The following is a 12816-nucleotide window of genomic DNA, read 5'->3' as shown; positions in this document are numbered from 1 at the left end:
AAGCCTCTGGATACATCAGCCCCGTCCTACTGCTCGAGGCAAAAAACGCTCCAATACCAAACAGAAAATGGCTAACAAGAAAAGCTATTGTCGGACAATAATGAAGCGGTAACAAAATAGAAACTTGGTGTAATTATCAGTCTGGGAAAAACCTCTTTACTCCCATAACATACAAAAAAAATAGCAGCACTGACAACAATCACAAAACTGGTCTGCTCAGCAAGAAGCAGCATTGACTCATTATAATGCGAGCTGTCAGAGGAATGATTCCATGTTCGAGATGTGTGTCATAATCATTTATAATTCCCCCTGCAAATAATATCACCATGAGTCTGAATTCCTGCACAGCAAACAAACAAATTAAAGTTAATGAATGTCAGATGAGCAGAATTAAGCAACGATTCCCAACAGCCAAGTGTTGCTCAGCTCACCACAGTGGAAACAACAATGTGGAAACAATCCATCAGTTTAAAATTTCCCTGTCAAAGAATTTGCTCATAATTACAGCAACATGCCGCCATCACAAGCAGAGGGCTTCCTCATTATCAGACATGCAACACGTTGTACTGTTGCATATAACATATGCCACGCTGGCCCCTGATGTGCACTGTGTTATTTTCATCATAAACAGTAGTATTGTTTTGAACAAATCCTGTACGCAGTGTTAACAGAAAAACAGCAAAGTGCGGAGGGGCGATGCTAAAACCAGAAGTTATCTGTCCCTGTTCGACCAAGTACACAAACTAATGTGCAGGCAGTCCTCGGCTGGAGGTAAAGGTGCTCCCAGGGAAGCAATGAGCAGAGTTGGATGGTGTTTGTGAAATAGAATCTGTTGCTAAGTTACAGGAGTACTGAGCGCAGTTTTGTGGACTCACAGGGGAATGCGTCAGCAGTGGTTTCTAAAAGGTACTCTGGTTTGCCCTGCATCCATGTTTGGTTCAAGTATGATCTCCAAAACAGCAGCATCCCCTGTCACACTGCTGAGCCTCCGGGTGCTCACATTCGAAAAAAAACAAATAAACAAAGCAAAGAGCAGCTGAAACTATATATTTGCATGCTGTCACACGGGTCGGGGATAAAAAGTGAACCCAGCAGTGTGAAATCTGATAGATTCTGATTTGGACCGTTTTCCCGAGGGGCACTTCTTTCTCATCGCTCTAGAGCTCATGTGGTTCATCCTGCAGGGGAGGAAAGTGGTTAAATGTCTGTCCACAGGGGCTGAGCCTCACAGGGAAATTAAAAGCAGGTCAGGACCACGAGGGATGGATTTAAGAAGGCAGGTAAAGGAGGGAGAGAGGATGTGGACATCTGTTGTGAATTTCCACACGTTACAGGCACTGGGCAATTCAATTAGATAAGCAGAAAACCCTGTTACTACTGGAACCCTGCCCACAGTGTTTGGTCACTAACATGCCTCTGCTAACTGGACGGAGGGCAGAGGAGAATGGAAGCAGAGCTCCTTAACCACACAGTCCCAGGATACACACACAGGAAGTACCTCAGGAGTTCAAATGTTCTAGCTCTTTTTAATATTAATTAAAGGGGGATTCAAAGGGTTATTTAAAGGGGCACTCTACTGATTTTTTATATATGAAAGCCTTGGGGAATAACTACTACATAAATGAAAAAAACAAAAAAAGTTGTATAAAGCTTTTTGTGGCTCCAGAGGAATCCAGAGGAATATCTCAACCCCTTCACACACCACCCTTTCTGTATGGGAATCATGTGCCAATTCTCCGCCTCCCCATCTGTGTGAAACTTACAGATTCAGAGAGTGAGACCAGTTTCTTATTCTGATCCGCCACTGGCCAAAACAACAGTAACGTGATGACTGGTGGTGTCTTTGTCAACTTATATGATGAAAAAAATATTGTATCCACGCGTGAAAAAGCTAAACATTTCTTCCCAAAAAGCAGCTCTGGTGGTGATTATGTGATTTAGAGCAAAAACCTTTAAATCACCATGTCTTTGTATCCTTCCACTATCGTGTTGTTGTAGTTACTGTCTTGAAAAGAAATCACCGCCTCCTGACCAAGGCTTCGGTGAACTTTCCCCCTGAAAACCGCATCCCTCCTCGTGAGTGAGAGTCAGACAGGGTCTGCTGTGTGCTGATGGTGATTATGTAATTATGTAATTAAGAGCAAATAGCGTAACTTTGTCACTTTCCACGATGTAAAGTGGGTCAGGATCTCAATCACAACACGTTATATCTGTAGCCATATGATTAAAAACAGATTAACAGGTGAAACACACTGATGTCAACATCATGATGTGTACAGTCACACCTCTTTTAGTTCCACTGCCTGGTTCAGTGTGAACAAACAAAAGAGTTAAGGCGAGCAACACTGACTTGATGGAGAACTCTAAATGATCTTAACTTTATTATTATTAATTAATTAAATACAATAAGTACCCTGATATGAATACCTGCTTGCTGTGCACAAGTAGCTGCAGTTCAGCACTGCAAACTCCCCCCAAAAGTTCCTGAGATATCAGACAGTACTATGACAGGTTGTATAAAGGAGCAGGAGCTAAGATAAGTAGACACTTTCAGTTGAAATATAAGGTAAATGGTTTGATTTGCAAGACAAAAGCTAACATCCACTTTCAAAATAATAGAAAATGCCACATTTATCTGTCTAAGATAAAGATAAAGACAAATGTTGTTTCAATTACTACTTTCACTCTGAAATACAGTCCTTGAAACAGTGGTTGTACAAAAGTATATAATACTTTCAGTTTTAAACCAAATTTAGCCCATTTAAAGTGATATTTTGACCTTTCAATCAATAAATCCTTGCTTACTGGGTCCAGAGCTCCTAAAAAACCTTCTAGGTTCCAGGAAAGGTTCGTCAGGGCAAAAAAAAGTTAAAGGAAAACAAGAGTTCTGTCCTTCATCATGTCCTGTCAGCACCTGTCTCCCTATCCTCATAAAACCAGCTCTGCTGTATGGAAGATCTATTCAACCGGCAGCCTGTGGGACGAATGCAGCCCATTCATTAGTTATGTCTGTTTCTAAGCACAGAAATATTCTTATTTTATTAAAATGCACAAGGAATATACAAGAATCAAACTGACAACACACTTCGCTTAGCTTTGTTCTAGTTCATGTAATGTCTCTGTTCAAATCGTGAAAACTAATCCAAAAAAGCAAATAAAATTTTTTTGTGCATTCTTTGAACACATTTAAATTCCGAGCTAAAACAGTAGCTGAACCGGTCTGCTGTGAGCTGTTCACCTGTAACGAACCGCAACTTAGTTTGCCGATGTGCCACACTGACCGTAAACCGCACTAAACCATAACCAAGCTGTTGGTGGTCGACTTGTATTGTGGGTAATGTAGTCGCATAAAAAGGGAAAGAAGGCGGCCTGCAATAGAAAAAGACGATGCACTGGTTTTCAGTGTCCAACGTGAGCCTGACAACCTTAGAGGTGCTACATTTGTTGAGTACTCTTAAAATGTCATATACATCATTATTTGCAATTAATTATAGTACGTTTCCATACCACAGTCTATCATTGACACCAGTGCCAACCAGTAAAGTCCACGCAGTGCTCTTATCTAGTGCAACCACATTTTGAATGGTATTGTTTCCACTCCACAGCAGTTTACACCACGCTAATCTGTGTCAACACACCGCAAATCTGAATCTTTATGCAATGTCCCCTGTTATATTGGAACCAAATGTGTGATATAATTGGACAGATGTGTACTAGGTCACTGACGAAGAGAGGAAGAAACAATGCGGGCACGAGAGTTTGATCAAACAGTGCAGTGTTCCGTAACCAGGACGGCAAAAAAGAACAATTAAACTCACATTACTGGTGAACAGGCAACCATATGAACTCATAAACAAAGGATGCACAAGGCCGAACATCTTCACTGAAGTACTGAAACAATATTACCATCTCTGTATTATGATTTTCATATATTTTTTTTTTATTTATTACCATAGATATCGTGGATTATCATGATACCCCTGACTTGTAAGTGTGACACCCCTGGATATGTTGATGAGGACCTTTGGACAATTTCCAGCCGTGGTCGGCAGATAAAAACAGCCATTTCTCACAAGAAGTCGTGACATCTCCAGCCAGATCATGAATATAGGTAGGCATAAATGTAAACCTAGCCAAACTACAAGCACGGCATTGTCACATGATAAAATGGAAAACTGAACTAAGAGCAATGTAAAGTTTCAACATATCAGTGGTTTGAAGAAATGTGAATTGCCAACATTTACTCTAGCGAATGAGCTGCACTCTTGGACATCATCATCTGTGGAGAATGTGAGCAACGATCAAGTCACTGCGGGGGAAGTTTCCCTCACATCATTAAAAAAAGGCCTCCGGGATGAACTGCAATATTAAGTGATGTGAATCGTACGTATGTCTGCCACTGTAATGCCCCTATATGATAGGACAGGTATTGTGGCCACAAAAAGAGAAAAGTGGCAATGAACGGGTTGCTTTGTCTTAAAAAAATACTGCAGATGTTTCTAGATCCACAGATGTGTTGTGCTGTCCCTGTGAGAGCTCAGAAATACACACCTGTATCTGTGGTGACAGCTAAAGTGAAACCTCATCCTAGTTTTACACGGATGTGATTTCCGGCTCATGAAAGAGGAAATCCCATTATTAACATTTTTACAGGTCACAAGGTTGGCGGACGTTGACTTGGGGAAACTCAGCATATTCCTCGGAGCCCACATATAAGAACCAGCATCATCTTAAGATCCCGTTTAAACAGCAGTGGTCTAACAGAGAGAGGAGCCGGGTCCTATGTAAACAGGGGAGAACAGATATGCTAAAAACAACAGCATGGTGAGGAAAGAACAACAAATACAGCAGCTCGTTCCCACACACTCACATCACCACATCGAATGACAATGTGGCCTTCACAGAAAATACAAATAGATGCAGGGTCACATGCCATTCACGCAAAAAACTAAACTATCAGCTTACATAACCAAACATTAGATTCCCAACAGAAACAAAGGATGAAAAGTGAAATCCTTCATCCTTTCCGGTGGTCGACACAGTCTTAGCACGTCACTGATGACTGCATGAAAAGTTACAAGCGTTCATGCACTTTCATTGGGTTTTTAAGAGGTATGCAACTCAATGTTCTCTTTCTAAAGTTGGATACACACTGATGGCCCAGATAAAGTGTGTGCAGGACATTTTCTTTTTTAAGTTCTGGAGCATGTTGTCTTTTGTTAAAACAGCTCATGTGCAAGCCTCTGCAAGGCTTCAGAAGTAGACTTCAATGCAGTTTTCGTATGTGGTATGGTCAAACACTGTCGTCTCAAGTGTCATTTTACTGTAGCATAAAGATGTTCCTTCATTGGAACAAAGGCCCGAGCCCGAACCATAAATAACAGTATGGATGTCTCCAAATACTGTTCTGATAACTTGCAACTTGACCTGACACCCACCCCAGCATCAGTCTGTTCACCCTGCTGCCACCTGGCAACAGATACAGAAGTATCTGCCGCCACAACACCAGACTATAGAGCAGCTTCATCACTCCATGTATTATTAGTTTTTTGTCAAATTCCATTCTGCAACCCTGGTGTTGTAAAATGACCAATAAATAATCTTTTAAAGGGGTCATATTATGCAAATTTCCAGCTTCATGCTTTTATTTGGGGGTCCTAGTAGAATAGGTTTACATACTTTACTTTTCCAAAACAACATTATTTTCCTCATATGGTGCATTGCTACAGCAGTTTTAGTTACAGAGTGAGACATCTCGCCTCTGTTCAATTGGTGAGAGTTGCACATGTGCGTTACATAACAGGCAGGATGTAGCCAATCAGAGGCAGAGTAGAGCAGGGCATGCTGAACAAGGTAGTGTGATCTAAAATAATGCTGCTACAGCTGGTAACCATGGCTGCAGTACAGCTGTATATATTTTATTTTTGTACATAGATATTTGTATATTTACTTAATGCCCATTAGATAGTGATGCACTTAAGTGACGGAAGTAAGGAATCAACTTCAAACCAGGCGGTTCAGGCAGTGCAGGAGCACTGGACTTTGTGCTTTTACACTTTGAAGACTTTTGCATGGCAAAAACAAATTACATAATCAAGGAAAGCCAAAAAGCATGATATGATCTCTTTAATCTTTTTGACTCAGTTCAAAAATAAATGACCTTTTGCAGAGTCGTTTGACTACCATTTCTTTCAATGAAAATCAATAATTGCAATGCAAATTCAACTGATTGCCTCAGTGGATGAACAGCTTCGATAAATTGGCCAATTCTATCATTACTATACAGTTACTGATACCTTGACCTTTCTCTTCATAAAGAGCCGATACTGCCGATAAGACTGCAGTATCCTGAGGGAGGGGGGGTGGGTGACCCTACTTGGGACTTGACTTGCCCGAAGAAAAACGACTCGAGACTCTTGCCAAACGTCTTGAATCTCGTTTGCCACATTCACTCTTTGTAAAAGCACTAACTCTTGAAGAGCTGCGCTGTGAGAGAAAATATTTATGAGCAGGGAACGGCCTGATAAAAACAGCTAATTGAGTGAACGGCTAAAACAATGTGGTGGGAGAGAGGAGATACAGAGCCTCACACTCGAGCACACAAAGGAGAGCACAGTTGGGGGTTAATAATACCGAGTTGTAGAACTCAGCAGATGATGCAATTTAGTGTACCTTTAAATAATGGTAGAAAATTATACCCATTTGTGTGAGCACCTATATTACAGCCCGAGTCCACTAGCAGTGGAGAAAAGGCTTTAAAACTAATACCGATGTAGTAAAAACCCAACCCGAGGCATTTGGGTTTTATGAGGAGCACACAAAATCCACTAAAACAATCAGCGCCGAGCTTATAACAGGTCCAGATGAAGTCAAATAAACAAACAAACAAACATGTTCCTCTTCTATAAACAGCCCAGATTGCAGGTATTCGACCTGCAGTTTGTTTCTTACTTTATAATACAACGATCAGTCCTAAATGTGAGTCATGTTCTTGGTGAGAGGCCGCCGCCATCACGACGTCGCGAGCAGGATGAGCATTAGTTGCATTTCTTGGCCGTTGCTCGAAGCCGTTATGAATCAACCGAGACAGAAAGTAGACATGAAACCCCATACGTCAGGTAAACATCCTCTCTGCTCCAACGTGTGCTCAAAAAGGTCATGACGTGGAGGAGTCGGTGACAGGAACACCATAATAAACAATATACAGTCACGCAATCCATCCTGACAGGAAACCACTGTGCACTGTAACAATTACGAGGATTCACCCTGAATGAACTCAGAGCTGTGTGTGGCCAAGGTGAAGTGACGAGCATGGTGTGTTAACGAATCCCAAGAGAAACGTAGCAGCAAAACTGATTGGAGACACTGAATAGAAGGTGACTTTTGGTGGTGACAGACTTTTTTTTCTATCATTTGCAGGTGACAAAATGCTTCCAAACGACAAGAAAGTAACTGTAATCACATGTAACTCTTTCCGATCACGTGTCTGATGTTTGCTTCACACATCCTGTGAAACAAATGGGAAGATTTGGAGAGACAAAGTTAAATGGGAAACTTCATCCACTTTCCGACCCCAGAGGAATATCTCGCTGCAGTGTGTCGAGGTGCGCTCGTGCTAAACTCGCAGTTGTCTGCAGCCTGAGGAGCAACGAGGCAGCTGATACAGTTTCCGTGGCAACCAGAGGCTATATCCCACAGCAAAATCTTTGTCTGCCGTTCAAGGGCTCATCGTGGCGACCAAGTTTTTAAATGCTAGTTGAAGAAACAGCCTGTAGGGATGTGAGAAGTTAAGGAAAACAGGACGAACTGCATCTCTTATCTATTCATTTAATGCCACTTTTTTTCTAAAACCTTTACTCAAGAGTTTCTAAGACCGGAGGGGGTTCCTCCGAGCATCATTTTTACCCTGCTGCCCCCTCTGCTCTGTCCAGCTTGCCTCTTTAGTTAACTCATGTCTCTGGTCAGTGAACTTCACCTCTGTGAAGGCTGTTTGGTTTTACACAATGGAGCTCTTGGCAAAAAATGAAACATTGGGGCTCATAAACTTCAAATTATCTCCTATGGCTCGGACCACATGTGCAGGCAGGAGTGTTTAAACACTTCAAACAAGTGGTCATATAGTGTCAGTGTGGCTGCATCACTGCCTCCCAGTCTGATTCCAGGTGGCTGGGGCTCTTTGTAGTTTCGATGTGATGAATCAGACACACTTGGTCGGTCTCACCTCAACAGCACACATTGTTTTGCACACAGAATGGTGACCTTGGCAGCTGTGTGAAGAAACAGAGCTCGCTTGGGGGAGTTGGTGCCCGCTTTTTCCTCGCTCAACCCCGCAGAGAGTGCGCGCATGCCACTGCTGTGAGAAACGTTTTCCAGTCACAACACCGCACTGCCCGGTAGACTGGCTAATATAGTGCAGGCCACTTGTTAACACACTGCTGCCGCAAGTCCAGCAGGAGGAAGCTTTAATGGAAATGCCCGTGTTCGGCTGTGCGTTATTGCGCACAGTGTGTGTGTGTGTGTGTGCGTGGAACCTCTGCCCCGCCGCGTGATATTAAAAAAAAGTTACAAGCGAATTAAACTCGTGTACATACCTGTTTCCACAGAAAGCTGTCCACTCCGTTTAACACCCAAGAAACAGCCACGTGGATGGCAGAAAGAATAACTCCAGTGATGACCGCGGCGCGCATCCTGACGGGCAGCAGCGTGTAGATGACATGGATGAAGAACACGGTCCACCAGATCCCCGCCGAGGCACTTCTGGGCTGCACGAGCAGCACCCCGATCACCTGGATCACCAGCACCACCAGGATGACCACATAGCACACAATCCACATGTGGTCCTGGTGAAAGCCGTTCCTGTTGCAGACCACCATGAGGATGAGTGTGAGGAAGATGGCCACGGAGAACACCACCACGTACGTGACGCTCGGCCTCGCCGTCCCGCCGGAGCAGTGGAAGCCCAGCATGACCGTGAAGACCAGCACCAGCACCGCCATGAGCATAGTCAGGCTGCTCTGGTTGAGACGGAAAAAGTAGCGCTGGTAGAGCCGCTCCAACTTCTCCGACTGGAATTTCTTGGATTTGAAAATGTGCATGACGCTGATGCAGCACGCCACGAAAGAAAAGTTCACTTCGGGCATGACCTCCTCCTCGTCGGACTTCGGCTTGGCTCTCCGCTCCTCCAGACCCAGCTCCACAGACTTGGGTCTCACCTCGCCGTCTGGACGCTTCGGGGACGCGCGCTTGTTGCTCTCCTCGCCATGGTCCTGCCAAGCCGACCTGGACCTGAAGCTGACTCTGCTGACGGTCGTGGAGGCTCGCCCGGTCTGCCGGTGCTCCTGATCATCCTCCTCCCTCCACCGACTGTTGGTCCGGCTGAGCTTCTTGCGCGGGGATCTGGCTGAGTACGGGCACCCGTTGGCCACAGACTCAGACTCGCCCCAAGCTGATCTGTGCTCGGTCCCTCCCCTCAACCCGGGCGCACCGACTCCGGGTGGGCTGACACTATTTGATCTGGACATGGTGGCGAGAGGGACGCGACGGAGATGTGTCTGGGCAAACAAACACTGCGGGAAAAGTTTTGATCAGCGAAGGAAACAATTAAGTCCAGAGAAGCCTATCCTAAGTTGAATGTCTCATAGTTGGAGAGCTTCAAATCTAAACAGCACGATCAGTCAGCGGGTTGACCTCCCACTCTTTAGAAGCAAACATTCATACTAAATGTTAAAAACAAAAAACAAAACAAAAAAACAAAACAAAAAAAAAAAAACAAATTGAATTGAAGTGGTGAAAAGCTCAGGGAATAAAAACAATTGATGCGCAAAAGTCACAGGGGAGCCAGTTCCGCCGCGAGAGGAGGGAACATGAGATCCAGGTGGATTTGGCTCTACATCATTGGGCCCAATTAACTGCCATCCATGGAGAGGGTGCACGGCAGCGCGCGCTGTACATGAAATAAAACCATTACACAACTCAGAGAGTCCCCAGAGAGCATAGCGCAGCACCATCAATCACGCCGTGAGCCCGTTATATCTGTGTTTCCTGTATCCGTGTGAGGACACAACAGACGGAGCTGGAGGGGGAGAAAAAGGTGGATCCCATGTTGGCGGATCGTCCTGGTCCCGTCAAGTCTTGATGCACCTGTGTTGAACACACATCGCAGCCTGGACGGCGAGGGGGGGGGGCGTGGGGAGGGAGGAGGGGGGGGGGAGCCTCACGTTTGTCCAAAAAGCATCATCACGATGCTCGCACACTTGCGCTGATGGGAGCGGAGGAGAAAAGTCAGCCGCTCCTCCGCCTCCTCCTCCTCTGGCAGCCGCACAGCACAGCTCCCTGGTCCATGGTTGAGCCTTGTGTTACCGCACGGTCAATTTATCTCTAACCTCTGCGCCGAATCGATGTCCAACAGCTGTCCATCACCGCTCAAATCCCCGGAGAGCGACTCCTGCTCTGATCCGCAGTTTACAGTCCGCGCACAGCGAAATCCGCGGGGCCGTGCAGCGGCAGCGTTTCGCCAAGCGTCTACCCGATGCCAAGGTGCGCTCCCGCCGCCTCGGACAATCCGCTCGGTGTCTGTTTGGAGCGTGGCATCATAACATATTTACCGCTGATTGCTGCTTCAATGGCCATTCAACCAAGTGTGCTTCCTGCAGCCCGCCTCTCCGCCGCGCTTCCATTGGAAACGGGAGGGGGTGAGTCACGCTCTGACGCGCTGTCATTGGACGACAGGCCGGTCCATCTAAAAGCAGAGGCTGCGCGACCCCCGGGCGCTTTCGATGAATGGGCGGATCTGTTCTCACAGCTGGATGGCCCTCACTAGCACACTCACCCACACACCCACGGTGTGACACTGGGGGTGGACTGCTCTCTCCGTGATCTGCCGCTCTCCACTGATCCACAGTGTCAGGTTCTCCACACTGATTTAAGGTAGAATTGTCTTTCAGAATGACAGATTGGTAAAACAAATATTTTCTGAACCTCTCTGTCCACACAGCGACTTGATCTCAGCTCAAACGAAGCGATGATGTCTTTGCATCAAAACTTTTAATGGACAGGATCTGCAAAGAGCTTCTGTGGACAAACGGTTTTTATCAGAATCACGATCCTGCCGGTGCGATTTTTGAACTTCCTGGTTTTGATTGAAGTTAGTACATTCCTGTTTTGTTTTGTTTTTTTGTTTTGTTTGTTTTTTGTTTGTTTGTTTGTTTGTTTGTTTGTTTGTTTGTTTTTTAAATGTTTTATTAAAGGAACAGTTCACCCAAAGTTTAACATGCAGTCATCATCTCCTCCCCCCTGCTGATGGAGAGCTGGATGAAGTTTCATAGGACTCATTTCTGGAGCTTCACAGCAAAACAGCGTCGCAGTGCTCTCCTATAAACAGCTGATATAGCCATGGACTTGTTGTAAAATGCCTTAATTAAACATAAAATGTCTCCATCAGGCACAGTTTAGCCTAGCCGCTAAAGATTTAGCAGAATAATGTCGTTTCAAATCAATTTGGGATTTCACAGCTTCTGAGACTTGGAAAACAGCAGATGAGCTTTATGAAGAGATTTTATTTTATTTTTGTTATGTTTTTTTAAAACAAGTCCACGGCTGATTCAGTTGTTTAGGAGACCACTGATTTGCTCTGAAGCTCCAGAAATGGTTTGCAGACTATGGAACTAGCTAGTGACTCAGTTTACGTCTTTGGGTGAACTGTGCCTTTAAGAACAGCGTCTCGTCCGTCAGTTGAAGATGTGAAGATTGGATGTTTTCGCTGTTTAAGACGCCTGTAAAATAATCAGTGTCGGTTTGACAAAACAAGCTAATGGAAGATTGGATTCTGGGCTCTGGCCACTTGTGATGGGAACTGTTTTACACTTTTGATCAGTGATAATGTTTTGTGTTATCTGTCATCCAGGTCATGGTGAATCTAGGTGCTGCATCGTGGGCATGAGAGGTGAAACATCAAGAAACTGAAACAAGTCCAGCTGCCTACGATACAGCACTTGGATCAGGTTTTAGTTTCTTGGAGCTCTTTACATTTTCACTTGCTTGCATCTGGTGTTCAGTACAGGGCTCATGTTTCTGATCAGCACAACAGCTCAGGACGAGAGAACAAGTACGTGGAAAGCGGTTGTGATTCAGTCCGGTGTTTCAGTTCGTCCACCTTGAACAGCGTCCTCAGTGGGTGGCAGTCGCTGGTCATTTGCAGAACATACAGGAAAAGGCGCATTCGTCTCACTTCAGTCCACATTGTGTGCTAATGAATATAAATTGGAGACATGTGACGAGGAGCCTCGTGTGTTCGCTGGGACCCGGCTCACCTCCAGCTGAATTCCCTCTGCCCCTTTTGGAATTCATCAAGGGTGAAACTGTGTTAGGTCGGAGAACAGGAGCCTCCATTCAGCGGCGTCCTCATCAAATAAGGAGGGGAACTCAGATCTAAATCAGATACAAATTTATCTCGATTCAAGTTGTGCAACTTATTTGCTCCGCTCGTCTTATGACTGCGTGTTTGCTTGCTCTCCTCTGCTCCGTCTCTTTGCTCTCTCACATAACCCTGACACAATTAGCCGCTGTGTAATTCCCGAGGAACTGGATATATAACCGCATTAAACTCACACAAAAACAGATTCATGTGGGAAATCATGTTAATTCGGGGATTCTGACGACTGTCCTCACCTTCCCAGAACAGTGGTGGAAAGTCATTGAGTGCATTTGTTTGAGCGCTGTGCTTGGTTAGTTTCGGTGTGCAGTACTCGTATTTCCTTGTACTTCAACTTCAAGACATTGCAGAGAAAATGATGGTAGTTTTTACATTTGTACCACAGC

The 12816-nt window shown here is 44.9% G+C and overlaps 1 protein-coding gene across 2 annotated transcripts in view; it reads right to left on the bottom strand.

Annotated features, from left to right (window-relative positions):
* Positions 1 to 10650, bottom strand: part of adcy5 (adenylate cyclase 5) — a 95383-nt gene extending 84733 nt beyond the window's left edge. Inside the window, exon 1 of one of the 2 annotated variants that reach the window (XM_030428843.1) lies at positions 8592 to 10650. In XM_030428843.1, coding sequence (XP_030284703.1) covers positions 8592 to 9521 — 930 coding nt within the window. In that variant the 5' untranslated portion in view covers positions 9522 to 10650. The remainder of the gene's footprint in view (positions 1 to 8591) is intronic. The other variant, XM_030428844.1, reaches the window with a different exon arrangement.
* Between the last annotated feature and the right edge of the window lie 2166 nt (positions 10651 to 12816).

The sequence above is a fragment of the Sparus aurata genome, chromosome 9, assembly GCF_900880675.1.
Source record: "Sparus aurata chromosome 9, fSpaAur1.1, whole genome shotgun sequence".
Taxonomy (NCBI): Eukaryota; Metazoa; Chordata; class Actinopteri; order Spariformes; family Sparidae; genus Sparus; species Sparus aurata.
Note: the sequence above shows the minus strand (reverse complement) of the source record. Positions and strands in the feature narration are given on the sequence as shown.